We start from the raw sequence: 15,258 nt of genomic DNA on the forward strand, positions 1-15,258 counted from the left end.
AGTCCTATGTCTGCCCATTTTAAACAGTGCATTAGGGTCGGGGGTATGGGACAGTCATTAAGCAGCATCTAAAGTAATCGAGCATGGATATTCGGGGGAAAAACAAAAATCTAGACCTATTCTCCTTTTGTGTAACTCTTGTCTATATATGAACTCTCAACGTATTTTATGTGTGACTGATGCTGCAGATGGTAGTGTCTCCTTAGTGTTGTACTTAAAATGGAATTTCTGCATGCCTAGCAGGAGCTTGAACCAAGTCCACCCCTGCGGCAGCTGGAAGACCATAAAAGGGTACGTAGTCTTGAGTCTTGGGTATTGGGAGCTAATGATCAATGACCATCACACATCCATCAACCACACACTGTGATTGAGAGGCAGCTTTTGTTGTTGATATTGTTAAAGCACTAATTGACTCAAGAGCAATCACAGCCATGTATATAAATGAAACTAAATAGTGGTTCTGCCTGTTGTCTACCTGATCAGAGCACTGTAACCAGCTGGCCTCCAAATAATGACCAACTAAGCTTTTCATGTCCTTTTTTCTTTTCTGTGGTGGCTTTCTATTTAGGTGAAATGTTAAAAAAAAAAAAAAAAAAAAAAAAAAGAAAGAAAAACTGTAATGGCTGACGACCATTATAGATAATTTATAATAACAATAATGGAAAAAAGTTCATAATTATATTACCTAGCCACAAGAGCCACTAATGTTTTTGTTATTTGGGTGGTTTTTTAGAGACAGATATCACTCTGTTGCTCAGGCTGGAATGTAGTGGTGCGATCTCAGCTCACTGCAGCCTCAACCTCCTGGGCTCGAGATCCTCCTGCTTCAGACTCCCGAGTAGCTGGGACCGTAGGCACCATGCCCAGCTAGTTTTCTTTTATTTTTTATTTTTGTAGAGACAGAGTCTTGCTATGTTTCTCAGGCAGGTCTCAAACTCCTGGGCTCAAGCAATCCCCTTGCCTCGGCCTCCCAAAGTGCTGGGATTACAGGTGTGTGCCACCATGCCCAGCCCCACTAATGTTTTAATATTTCCTTCTACCCATTTTTTTATACACATGAGCACATGTGCTAACAGACACAGGCACATTTGCATTGTCATTGGGATTATTCTAAGTATACAACTTTTGTACCCTGTTTTGTTATTAAATACCGTATCTGAGCATTTGTTTTGAAAATCTTTGAAAGTTAACAGCTGCCTGAAATTCCCCAAATTGACAGGTGGTTCATCATTTTTTCCTTTGATGAAGAAATGAATGAATGTGTGCATCTTTGAATAAATTCCTAGAAGAGGAATTCCTTGGCCAAGGGGTAGATGTGTTCTTAAGGTGCTGATTGTGCCTTGCCAAACCATTTCTAGAAGATTGTATATATCCATGAGCATGCCAACAGCACTGATTTTCATGTTGCCCATTTTTGGGAAGATAACCAGATGTCCTGGTGACACAGGCTTCATCCTCATTTCACAAGTAGGACGTTGAGATTCTGGGATGTTCAACATCTTGTCTAAGGTCATGGAGTTCAAAAATGACCTGTCACTCTGAAGACTGTCTTGGAACTATGATCATTGGTGTCTAGGAGAATTTTTCTATTATGTTTGTGGGTACATAGTAGGTGTATGTATTTATGGGGTACATGAGATATTTTGACAGAGGCACACAATGTGAAATACTCACCATGGAGAATGGGGTATCTATTCCCTCCAGCATTTATCCTTTGAGTTGCAAACAATTCAATTACACTCTTTAAGTTACTTTAAAATGTACAATTAAGTTATCGTTCACTGTAGTCACCCTGTTATGCTATGAAATAGCAGGTCTTACTCATTTTTTTAACATTTTTTTTTTGGTACCCATTAACCTTCCCCACCTGCCGCCTGTCTTGGAGAATTGATGCCTGAGATAAATGGGGAGCCAGATGCACCTTTACTCTGCTCACACACCCAGGCCCCTGCCCAGTCCCACTGCATCCTAAATCCCTTTTGTTTTCTTGCTCTGATAGAGACATCAACTTTGTGATTTCTCAGACTAGGACCGGAGAATAGCTCCAGGAAGTTGGCATTTCAGCAGAATTCAGGACGTGATGCTATAGTCCTTCTTCTCCAGCTTCCTGTATCTCCTGCATTTCATGGCCCAAGGCACCTTGCATTCTTCTATTTTCCATCCTTGCCTACCCTTTAGAATTGTCCCAGGTCCTAGGAGTAGCTGGTAAACGCACACAGCTGTCCCTCATGTCCTAAGCTCTCAGAGGACTTGGTATTGAATCCTGCCTATGCCCGTGAACTTTATAATTAGAAACAGGTTCAAGTTTTGGGGTTTTCTTTTGCCAGGTACTAGCTGTGTGATTTTGAGCAAGTTAACCTCCCTATGCCTCAGTTTCTTCTGCTGTAAAATGGGAGTGACAACAGTCCCCATACCTTAGGACACTGAGCTGTGCACATGAAGCTCTTAGCACAGTGACTGGAATATGATAAGGGATATTAACTTGTAGATACCTTGTGGATTGAAACATTGAGGTGATTTTGTAGACAACAAGAGGAGAAAGAAGGTATTTTAAAATCCAGGCGCTACCCTCATGCTGACTAAGGTGTGAGAGGCTCACAGCTCACATGAGAGGGCGATCTTGCCTGAAGCACATGATCTTTAAGTGGCTGGAACCTGGGAAACCGAAAAGGTCAGTTCTCTCTCTCCTTTGTGTGTGGCAATGTTAACTCCTTAGTGCCTTGTTCAACACTGGCTCTCTTCCCATGCAGTTCCTTCACTTATTTAGTTCAGTTGGTATCAGTGGAACACATGTTGGTAGAGTGACCAGTAGGAGCTTGGTTTCATTACTCCACATCACTAATCTACCAATTTTCATTGTTTTAATGTGACACTTATTACAAATGACTTTTTCTTTTCTCAATCTTAGGTAACAATGTGTGGGAATTTCTGACTGAGACAAACATCTGATATTTGTTTGCATACTGTAGGTGTAAACTGCTGGAAAAAAACTGGTATTATTTTTAAAAAGGGTTGCACAGCCAAATGTTAAAGCTGAAGAAGTGACGTTATTTGAGAAGTCATTTTTTTTTTTCCTTCTCTGCAATCAGATTTCTCAGCCTGGTACACTGTGAACAGCTTAGTGCTGTTGAGTAATTTATATCAAGATGATTAGGAAGGCTTTTCTCTGCAGATTTTAATTTTTCTTAAATTAAACCACTGTCTCAGAAAAACAGAATTTTCCTTGAACCCGAGTTTTCACACTAGGGATTTGCATAACTTTTAATGATTCTTATCCATTTTTCCTTTCTATCTCCTCTTACCTATAATTCTCAGTCTTTATTCTTTCAAAAAAGGAATGCATCTCGTCTTTTTAAACCCTTGCTCTCTGTTTTTTCTTCCTTGCAGTTTAATTTTGTGTGTGTGTGTGTAGAGAAGGTGAGATGAATATGTGCCAAAAACCTTATAATTAAAAGCAAAAAAAAAAGTTTGTGGGGTGGAATGTGGTTTTTTTTTTTTTTTTCTTTTCCCCAGAATGAGCACATTTCATGATATTCTCTTATGGGGGAAAATGTACCATTTGATGCATCAGTTGCTATGGTAACTGCTAGGGTTTTTCTGTTGAAGGAGAGACAAAATGGTAATGTGAGATCCCTTTGTAACTTGAGTTTGGCATCCAGACTGCATAAATGTGGAGTTCCTGTTCCTGGCGTCCACGTGCTCCTTTCATTACCTCCTGCTTGCTTGATTGCAGACTGACCAGGGTCTTGCTGTTCACCCTCAAAACCATGAGGAGGGGGAGAAAAAAAAAGCCGCCACCGGAAATTGAAAATCTAAGCAAGTCATTCTAGCTCCAAGTGGAATTGTGGTGTGCAGGCTCCAGATGAGACCTCCTTAAGAGATGTGTGTTTGTTGACTGGTCACAGCCATACTGCCTTTGACTTGACCACTCAACCCTATGCACTTTCAGATTCCTGTTGCGATGGCTACGTTGGCTGTCTTCCCTGACTGCAGCTTATGGGTCTCAGCCCAGCCGTCTAGCACTCAAACAATGTTCTCACAGTGCCAGAGGGGATTCAGTTAGAGACTTGGGATGGTCAACTGCCAATCACTCCTGTTGCTGGAACTCAAAGTCTGTGTCGTATTGAAAGAGAATCAAATAGATTCATTATGATATTTAAAAAGGGAAATCATATTTAATCTATCATATTCAACATATTTAATCTATCATATTCAACATGGAGACAACCTTTTCTTGCCCTCAATTCTTTCTTCATAGGCATTCTTGAATGTGGCTTTAAAACTTGTGCTTCTCTTATGAAGTCAGCCTTTTAAATCACTGTCTTCCCAGTGACTTCTCCAGAGAGTGCTCATGTGTTTACACTGGTGCCTGAGACTGGAATACCAGTAAAGTTGTATCTTTGTTCCGGAATGGGGTCTTCTAAGTCATTAAAGAATCTTGCACTGAAACTTTCTTCCCCACCTGTGAGCAGTTTATTTAAAAAGTACTTAAAATATCACAAGTAACTTGCCCATTTGAAGCACTCTTGGAATTCTGAATTTACCGTCGGTCCAGTGAGAAATGAGTTTCATGAGCTGATAGAAGTTACCCTCCTTTGCCGAACTATGAAGAGAGACATATTTGTGGGTGGAATGGAAAGAGGAAATTTGGGATTTTTTTGTTTTCTGCACATTCATTTAAAAATCAGTCCCCTCCCGTCTCCCCTGTTTATCCCATCCCAATCTGTCCCTGGAATCTTTAATTAGCAGCATGAATTAAAGAGTAGATAAACCTTTTCTGGGACTTTCAGCGGTTTTGATGATTGACAGGAGCCAGGAGTTTCCTGCCTATCTCCTTTCTTCCTTGGTCCCCCACTTCTCCCAGGGTACCTCCCATTTCCCAGGGTCCCCGCTTCAGTCTGCTCCCTCCCGTCTTGTTTTGCAAACGCCTCACTTGAAATCTCCAGACCTATTCTCAGAGCTTATTAACAAATCATTTTAAATTCTACTGACTCATGGTTCAGTTGCAGGTCTTTTCAAAAGAACTCTTGAGTCTCTGTTTTAGGGACCTGCTCCATTTCAACACCTTTCGTCTCGGCCAGACTTCTTTTCCCTCACCTCTCTTGATGATGCACCAGAGGAACTCCATGCCTTGCTACTTTCATTCTGGAAAAGAGTCCAGGGAAGATTTTTACAGCCTTTGACTTTTAGAGCCTTCAGATTGGGAGGTGATCTTAGGGCCCCTTAGAAGCGCGGCTGAAGGTGTAGAGCTGAGAATGCAGAATGCAGCTGCCTCTGGTTACGTGCTTGCCAGCATCCCCCATTATTACTGAACAATGGAGGTTTTTTAGGTTAGAGTAATTACAAAGAGTTACTGTATCCCTGTTCAGGACTCTTTGATACTTATATTTTTAACAAATTTTATTATAGAAAAGTTGAAATCTGTATAAAAGGAGTCAGAAAGGTTTCAAAACCCCTCATTCATAACTCCGCTTCAACAGCAACTGTCAACTCATGCCTACTCTTGTCTCACTTATATCCCTTGCTGCTTCCCCTTCTCTCCTGTATTGTTTTAAAGAAGATTCCAGACAAAATGCCATTTTACCTATGATGGGTTTTTTTATATATTTGATATCTGCCACTCATGCCACTAATTTATTTCCTATAGCATTATGAGGTTTTTGTTGTTTTTGTCTTTTGTTTTTTAAAACATTTGACCCATTGACTATTTTTGTAAGAAAGGCTTATTTTTGGCTTATTGTATCATCTTACCCTATTACTCTGAAATCTTAATATTTTTTTGGACCTTGGGAATAAACCTTGTGCTTGAAATAACATTTTTATATTGCTGTGTGGAAGCTGACCTGTAAGCATTTTCAATTTGTCTTAATTTTATCAACTTACCCCAAAGGGATTTTTGTTTGTTATTGTTAGTTGTCCTTCAAAATTACTGTTCTGTCTTATCATTGTGTGAGAGGGTACTTCAGTCAATATTTTAGATTGCTACCATTTTTTAAAAAAACATCTGGTTTTCTGAGAAAATATTGAAGTTAACTTCAGAGTTTCTAAATGCTTCTATTAATAATTTATTTTTTCACCAAGTGAAACTGGGCCAATTATAACTGAGTACCCCTGTGTGTTTTGAATATTCGTCACTCAGTTATGCATTAAATGCAGAACCTGATTTTATTATCCTGTTTGAATTAAGGGTGAGGCGCTCAGGCAAATTCTGGTCAACCGTTACTATGGAAACATCAGACCTTCGGGAAGAAGAGAGAGCCTTACCAGCTTTGGCAATGGCCCACTGTCACCAGGAGGCCCCAGCAAGCCTGGGGGAGGAGGTAGGCTTTGTGGTGTAATTAGCTTCATGTGTGAATCCAGTGTGTTCTATGATAGCTGCATGTTTCCTCCTAACAGGTTGAAACGCTAACAACAGATGAATTTGTGTTGCAAGTGTATTTTTTAGCAACTTGTTTTGTCTTTGGTCTACCACCAAATTGATGTCTAAACATATTTTCCTGCAAACTAGCATTTCCCTGCAGCTAGATAGTGGCTAAGCCTTTTGCTCCTCCTTCCCATGCAGTGACCATCTTGGTGATATTTGAATGATTTGAGGGATTTGATTTTATTGCACTTTGTCCTGTGGTTGTTAGGACTCTTGTCTTTCTGTAAAATGATGAGGATATTGGCACCCAGGATAGTGAAAGCTGCCGTTTATTATACATTGACTGAGTGCCAGGGGCTTTCCTAAGTGCATTGCATTCTTTACCTCCATTTCTCCTCCCAGCTGCTCATCATGTGATAGGTACAGTCTATCCCAGTTCCACAGAGGAAATGGAAGCTTGTCAGTGGCTGGTCTGTAATTTCAGCCTGGTGCATCTAATTCTAATGCCGTGTACATCCACAAACTCCTATGGAAGTATACAAAAAACATCCCTGTACAGAAGTGCTTACTTTAAATCGGTTTAAGCACCCTTACAAGTAAAAGATACAAAAACATGGAACTCAAAGGTGGGTCTTACCGAGTTTGTGTTTTTAGGCAGTGCTCAGCACAGATGTGAGTTGCCTGATTTCCTGTCTTATGGTGATGACTGTGGGGTAGCTTCAGATCCTTGGTGGGTTCCATGCATAGCACAGAAATACTCAGTGTACACTTAATTTGTCCTAGCACATGCTAAGGAGGAAGCTTGGATTGCTCCCTAAATGAAAACTGGAAGCATAGCTGCCCAGTTCATGGAGTTATGCCAGCCTCAATGAAGATGCAGTTCTCAAGGCATCCGAGAGGTGGGAACTTGGCCTTTCAAGTCCAAAAATCGATGCAGAGGTTCTTCACATAATCTCTCAAAACCATTCTCTTTACTTTCTGTAGTGAGGTCATTTAACAATTATGTGAAGCCCTTGGGGAGGCATCATGACAGGGATTTGGAAATGCAAGACAGACTCCGCTCTGAGAAGCTGTAGCAGAGAGAATGTGCAACCCAATTTCTACCTTGTGCTATAGATATAAGGACAAGTCAAGGACAAGCAGTATAAAGGAGGTGACACTGGAATTGAGTTCTGCCAGAAAGGACAGATAGACAATTTTCTGCTTTTTGAAGCTGATCAGCCCATTTCTCCATGTGCGTTCATGTTTTAGTTATTGCCAACAGTAATACAAGGCAAGTCCTTAAATACATACCTTCCAAACACAGTCAAAATCCATTCTAAATGAATGGCCCTCTCTTCTTAAGTATACTCATCTCCTCTGAAGTGCAGTGAGAACAGGAACCTTGTTTTGTTCACTCCCCCATCCCCAGCTCTTGGCTCCATGCCAAGCAGTGAGCAAACATTTGTTGAATGAATGAACCGATGAATTATGGAAAAGAGTAAGTTGGGGGTTAGAGTGGGCTTGTTAAAAAGAGGGCTAAAGTGATCATTATAGGCTAAGCTTCCTTGAGAGTGTTCTAAGAAGTGTTTGACTTTGGTTTGTTTCTGAAACCAGTTCTGAACTCTGCCACCAGTCATTGTGTTTAATGTAAGGGAGAGTCTTTGCTGGCTGGCTTTAGGTCCCTTGCTGGAAATATATCATTCTTTTTGCATCTTACCTGTCTGAATTCAGACACCATCTCTGCTGCTGACAAGCTGGTGTCCTTGGACAAGCATCTTCATCTCTGTGTTAATACTCAGTTCTTTCCTTGTGGGGTTAAAAGGGTTAAAGAGATGAACATGGGTAAAACATTTAGTGCGTAAAGTGTTGGTGCGTAGTAAGTATGCAGCAAACATTAGCTGTTCTGATTATGCTTAGTAAAAACAATATTCCATCTTCCTAGGGGGAGGTTCCGGATCCAGCTCTATGAGCAGGGGTGAGATGAGTCTGGCCGAGGTTCAGTGTCACCTTGACAAGGAGGGGGCTTCCAATCTAGTTATCGACCTCATCATGAACGCATCCAGTGACCGAGTGTTCCATGAAAGCATTCTCCTGGCCATTGCCCTTCTGGAAGGAGGCAACACCACCATCCAGGTAGGAAGGCAGCTTGGCTGCGGGTGTGGCATCCCTGCTGAGCAGGAGGAGAGTCTGTTCTGGGAGCCAGATGCCTGGGTGGTACCAAGGCTTGTTTGGGAGATAGCTCATTCTGAGGGCACAAAATTCTGTTTTGAAAAATGAATTCTACTGGTATCCTGTTGTGATCATTTGGTCATAAATCAGACTTGGTTCCAAAACGTGAGTTACATTTGAAAATTGATAAAACACTGAGAATATGCAAAGGAAATTGGCGTAAGTTCTAGGACATAGTGGACACTCCATAAATGTTTGTTGAATGAGTAAATGATTGCATGAAGTTTATTTATAGTTTTTATCCAAGATTGCAGGGGATCTCATCACAGGATAACCAAAAGAGTTTGAACTGTGTGTGCTATTTAGAAGATTTAATTTTTATGTATCTGTAGATACTGCAGCTGTTGCTTACTAGAAGTTTCTCTACCTTTTGACTGAAAGTTTAATAAAGCCAAACCAATTTGAAATAATAGAGACACCAGGCTATGTTAGTCAGAAATGAATAGATGACTTTTTGAAAGGTAGATATGATTTATATTTAAAACTAATAATAAAAACTCAAATCTATTTCTAGTTCACTTTTTATAGATGTCCTAAAAAAAAAATTTTCATGATTTTTTTCCCACAACAGTCATCTTAGAACATGAATTTTAATAATACATAAATAATATAACTTCTATATATGATTCCTTTAAATATTTTTAATACCTCCTTTATGTACTCTTCCTTCTTTGTTAGCTCTCTGAATAAGAGGTTTTTTTTGGATGTGTATCTGTGTGCAGACTTGTGTACACATACACACACATATGTATTTTGATAAAAGCTTTATAGAGATACAGTCCACATACCATAAAATTCATCCTGACATATATATTTGACCTGACATATTCTTGGCCTTGAATTGAAATTCAGAGTCTCGGTTAATGAAGTCTTGGTTCTTTGTGCAACTTTGAAAAGGGCGTTTCTTCCTGTGAGTCACTGTGCCCTGGGCCAGGGTGCCTGGCTTGGCAGGTGCAGCACAGTGAGATTTCAGTCCCTGCTTGCTCCCCCAGCCAGCACCCTTGTGCCTTGGCACAACCTATGCAGCCAACTGTGGTGGCCCTTTTATTTCGCCTTCCAATCCCCGCTTGCCCCAGTGTACACTTTTGAAAGTTCATTATCATGCATTGCACCAGGTTGGGGTTTGTGACAATGAGTTAGGCACCTGGGCCAATGGCAAGGCCCACTGCTTGTCTAAGTTGTTACATGGGCACAAGTCATACATATTGGGATTGCTTTTCATTTTGTCATGTGTGTGTGGGTGGGTCCTGCAGTCCTTCTCATCATTGGAATGTTGCCCAGCCACTGCTGTTTTCTGGGCTCCTGTGTTGGGATGGAAGCAGAGCTGAAATGCTCCTTGTCTTTGAACCACATGATTTCCTGTGATTAGAGCAGTTGAACTGCATACTCACTGAGCCCTTTCTGTGTATGTGCAGCTATACCAGGGGTGATGGGGCAATGGTTTCCAGACATGGGAGCCAATTCGTCTATGAGAATTTTCTCCAGGCATAGTCAAGTGTGGAAAATGAGGACAATGTGGTGAATTTTTCATAAACCAATGTATTCAGTTTGAAGACCTGGCCATTTTATTCTGAGATTATATCTCTCCAACCTTTATTCTTAGCCACAGTGTCTTCTTTAATGAAATGGTGTTGATTATGGATCATAGATTTTTTTTTTTCTGTTGGCCAGATTAGAAGTTGGAAACTCTAGGTTGTTATCCCTTCCCTTCCCCAAATTTTAAAGCTTTACTAGTTTGAGAAATCCCAGAATCCCAGTCTTCAAGAAATTGAACCTCTAACAAGGATACATAGATGTGCACATAGGAAGCTATGTCTCAAGGATGACATTTAGTGCCCTCCAAGAAGTAGAAGTGATGCTGGGGAACCATCAAGGAAGAAGGACCAGCATTTCTCTGGGGAGTTTGCAGAAGGTCTGTGGATGAAATAGGCTTTCAAGGATGGGCATAGGACTGAAAGGGGGAAATTGGGCATGGACCTGGGGCGTGAGGAATCTTTGTCATATTCCGTGAAAGAGAAGGCCCAGAGGTGTGAGAGCAGCAGTTGGGTTTCCAGAACAGGGGTTAGGTCTTTCAGACCGAGGAGTGCTATGTAGAAGTGAAGGGCCTTGGATTTTGTATTTGGAGTTGGGGTTTGTATGCAGCAGCAGTGCAGCCCTCCAAGGGGCTTTGGAGCTGTAATGGAGGACTATACACCTGGCAGTATAGGACAGGTTAACTGAGGAAAGCAGGGTCCCAAGGAGGCAGTCTAAGAATTAAAAAGTTAATGGGCAGTAATTTATGGAAGAGCTGATGAGAACCTGAACTTAAATCTCTGATAAAAGAGGTCATAACTTGGGACAGGATATTTTCTCATAATGGCACAAGAGAGCTCTCTGGGTGCTGGAAACATATTCGACCATTTGTTTAGGTGGTGGTTACATGAGTATGCACATGTTTAAAACTCAGTGATCATGTCCTTTGATGGGACACGGATGGAGCTGGAGGCCATTATCCTTAGTAAAATCACACAGAAACAAAATCAAATACCGCACGTTCTCAGTTATAAGTGGGAGCTAAAGGATGGGAACACATGGACACTTAGAGGGGGAACAACACCCACTGGGGCCTTTCGGAAGGTGGAGGTGGTGAGGAGGGAGAGGATGGAAAAAATAACTAATGGGCACTAGGTTTAATACCAGAGTGGTGAAGCAATCTATATGATAAACCCCAGTGACACAAGCTTACCTATGTAACCTGCAATTGCATCCCTGAATTTAAAATAAAAGTTTAAAAAAGAAAAAACAACAATTCAGTTGAGCCAGATGCTTAAAATTGGTGTGCTTTACTGTAGATATGTTATTTGTCAATCAACAAATAAAGGAGGGCAGGGAATGGGAGTCTGAACCTTGCTGGGACTAAAGGGGTGTGGGTGAGGGACAGGATATCATGAATAGAAACCCTGTCACTCCCTGCACCAGGCCCAGGCCTGGACCTGCTGATACTTGGCAAATGTTGGCTGAAATGGCACCTGATTAGACATGGGAGAGAAGTCAGAGGTCCCAGTCGGCTCTGGGCTTGGCATCGGGATGACCAGGAGCACAAAGGCACCATTAATTAAGTACTAACAATGAAGTACAGTGGCTGGTGGGGGCTGAGGGCTGCCGCACTGAGACTCCTGGGCAGACGATGTCTGTGGCTCTGGTGAGATGCCATGTTTCTCATGGAGCATCCTGATGGTGACGGCCAGGCACACACAAGCTGTTTTTCCTTCAAGTTCTTTATCTTGTAAGGTAATTATGAATATTAGTTTCATGTTTTCATACACTTATTACTCATACACCCAGACTGCAGATGAAATGCCATGATGGAGTTACAGCAGTTTAGCCATGTATGGAGTGGGGCTGTTTTCTCTTGGGGGTACTCAGTGGTGGTGCGGGGGGCCTGTGGGCGCATGCCAGGATGGAAGGGTGTGGCCCCGAGGGGCCGCACGCACATGCTGTTTTCTCCTCCCTGCTTCTGTGACCCCTGGGGGGCCCAGTCTAACCCCGTGTCTCATAGGAGGCCGATGGTTCCAGGAAAATGTCTTCTAGCCTAGACTTGACTTGTCAGAACCCCTTGGCCTCAAGCTTCTCTTTCTCTGGAGAAAATGATGTGGAACTAGGGTTGTGTCTGGGGCCAGTTAAGGACAGGAACCTTGAAGCCCCAGGAGGAGTGATTCAGAGTTTCATCTTGCTGTTGAGAGTTGGTTCAGAGTAGTAAGTGGCCAGCTGGGAAGTGAGCCTGACTTGGGCTAAGACCGCAATGCGGTCAATTAATTAATGATTGCTGAGATGCTGTGCTCCACTGAAGACACGGTGGGTTCTGGCCAGAGCTGGCGGAGCATGGTCACTTCCTGTTCAGTGTACCGTGGAGGGTCTCAGGAAGGGAAATGGGTCTGTGGTCAGCTGGTCTTCTTGAGATCCATGTTTCCTGATGACAGGTGGTAGAAAGGGGAATTGCAGGGAAGCAGGCAGGCCTACATGGTTCCAGAAATGTATACAGTCTGCCCTCTGTATTTGTCAGTTCTGCATCTGGATTCAACCATCTGCAGATTTAAAATATTCAGGGGAGACTGGGCACAGTGGCTCACACCTGTAATTCCAGAGCTTGGGGAAGCCGAGGCAGGTGGATCACTTGAGGCCAGGAGTTCAAGACCAGCCTGGCCAACATGGCAAAACCCCGATTCTACTAAAAATACAAAAATTAGCTGGGTGTGATGGTGCAAGACTGTAATTGCAGCTACTCAGGAGGCTGAGGCACCAGAATTGCTTGAACTCAGGAGGTGGGGAAGGTTGCAGTGAGCCAAGATTGTGCCACTGCACTCGAGCCTGGGCGACAGAGCAAGATTCTGTCTCAAAAAAAATAAATAATAAAATAAAATATTTAGGGAAAAAAACATTAAAAATAATAATTCAGCTGTAAAAAGATAATACATATATTTTAAAATGAAGCATTAACAAGTATTTCCCATCCCTGGGCTTTCCGTTCTCATGTCTGTCAAGTATAAGGCATAAATGGACTCCCAGATTCCCTGCAGCTGTGAAGCAGGACATTTCAGTGATCATTAGATATTTTCCCCCAGGGAGTCTTAGAACCCCAGTGGTGATGGTCAGCTGATTCCATTTCTGAAGTCTTCCCTGGCTTGTGAAAATAACTATTAAAAATAATGGTGATTAGACAAACGATGGTGCATTACATTGTGTTGGGCATTGTAAGTAATCTAGAGGTGATTCAAAGTATACACGAGGATGTGCCTAGGTTATATGTAAATACTACACCATTTTACATAAGAGAGCATCCCTGGATTTTGGCATCTGCAGAGGTCCTGGAACCAGTCTTTCACGGATATCGAGGGACAACTGTATTGCCTGTCTGAGGACAGGCCTGCAAAAGAGCTCTTATGTTTAGCAGCACCTCCTCTCAGGATTCCGAACATGTTTCACATGGAGAAGAAGAGTGAGACCTGCTTTCAAGTCCAGTTTTGTGTGAGATGAGGGAAGTTATCCCTGGGCTTCTGTTTCCATGTCTAGCATGTGTGAGGCATAAACAGACTCCCGGCTTCCCTGCAGCTTTGAGTCAGGACATTTCAACAATCATTAGATATTTTCCCCAAGGAGTCTTAGAACCCAGTGGCAATGGTCAGCTGGTCTTATTTCTTAAGTCTTTCCTGGCTTGTGAAAATAATTATTAAAAACGATAGTGATTAAACAAACCGCCATACATCTATACAATGGAATAGTAGTCAGCAATGAAAAGGAATATATTGATGAGTGCAAGACATTGGATGTCTCTCAGAAGCATTATGCTGAGTGAAAAACATCAGTCTCGAAAGGTGACATACTATGTGGTTCCATTTCTATGACATTTTGAAGGGGCAGAACTCTTTTTTTTTTTTAATTTATTTATTATTATTATACTTTAAGTTGTAGTGTACATGTGCATAACGTGCAGGTTTGTTACATATGTATACTTGTGCCATGTTGGTGTGCTGCACCCATCAACTCATCATTTACATCAGGTATAACTCCCAATGCAATCCCTCCTCCCTCCCCCCTCCCCATGATAGGCCCCTGTGTGTGATGTTCCCCTTCCTGAGTCCAAGTGATCTCATTGTTCAGTTCCCACCTATGAGTGAGAACATGCGGTGTTTGGTTTTCTGTTCTTGTGATAGTTTGCTAAGAATGATGGTTTCCAGCTGCATCCATGTCCCTACAAAGGACGCAAACTCATCCTTTTTGATGGCTGCATAGTATTCCATGGTGTATATGTGCCACATTTTCTTAATCCAATCTGTCACTGATGGACATTTGGGTTGATTCCAAGTCTTTGCTATTGTGAATAGTGCTGCAATAAACATATGTGTGCATGTGTCTTTATAGCAGCATAATTTATAATCCTTTGGGTATATACCCAGTAAGGGGATGGCTGGGTCATATGGTACATCTAGTTCTAGATCCTTGAGGAATCGCCATACTGTTTTCCATAATGGTTGAACTAGTTTACAATCCCACCAACAGTGTAAAAGTGTTCCTATTTCTCCACATCCTCTCCAGCACCTGTTGTTTCCTGACTTTTTACGGGCAGAACTCTTAAGATGGAGAACACATTAGCATTTGCCAGGGCTAGGCAGGAGGGGAGAATTTTACTATAAAGGAAGAGCACAGAGGCATATTTTGGGTGATGGAACCATTGTGTGTTCTGTTTTTAGTAGTAGTCACACGAATCCACATGTGTGTGAACATTCATATAGCAGTACACCGAAGAAAGTCAATTTAGCTATATGATAATTTTATAAATTAAAAAAGTAAAAAACATATAATGATGATGATGATGAGAACCAACATTTATTAAGTGCTTATTATGTGCCAAGAATTACGCATAAGGACTTTCTATGTATCATCTCATTTAATCTTCACAGCCTCCCTATGAAGATTATCCCTTTTTATAGATGAGGAAACCAAAACTCAAAAGAGTTAAGGAACTTACCCCAAATCATACAAGCATTAAGTAGCAGAGCTGGCCGGGCGTGGTGGCTCATGCCTGTAATCCCAGCGCTTTGGGAGGCCGAGGCAGGTGGATCACGAGGTCAGGAGATCGAGACCATCCTGGCTAACACGGTGAAACCCCATCTCTACTGAAAACAAAAAATTAACTGGGCGTGGTG

At 41.9% G+C, this 15,258-nt stretch overlaps 1 protein-coding gene across 2 annotated transcripts in view; it reads left to right on the top strand.

Annotated features, from left to right (window-relative positions):
- Positions 1-15,258, top strand: part of ITPR1 (inositol 1,4,5-trisphosphate receptor type 1) — a 355,769-nt gene that overhangs the window by 230,751 nt on the left and 109,760 nt on the right. Inside the window, exons 42-44 of one of the 2 annotated variants that reach the window (XM_065538902.2) lie at positions 244-291; positions 6,188-6,320; positions 8,289-8,479. In XM_065538902.2, the coding sequence (XP_065394974.1) occupies positions 244-291; positions 6,188-6,320; positions 8,289-8,479 (372 nt within the window). The remainder of the gene's footprint in view (positions 1-243; positions 292-6,187; positions 6,321-8,288; positions 8,480-15,258) is intronic. The other variant, XM_074032759.1, reaches the window with a different exon arrangement.

This window comes from Macaca fascicularis, chromosome 2, assembly GCF_037993035.2.
Source record: "Macaca fascicularis isolate 582-1 chromosome 2, T2T-MFA8v1.1".
Classification (NCBI taxonomy): domain Eukaryota; kingdom Metazoa; phylum Chordata; class Mammalia; order Primates; family Cercopithecidae; genus Macaca; species Macaca fascicularis.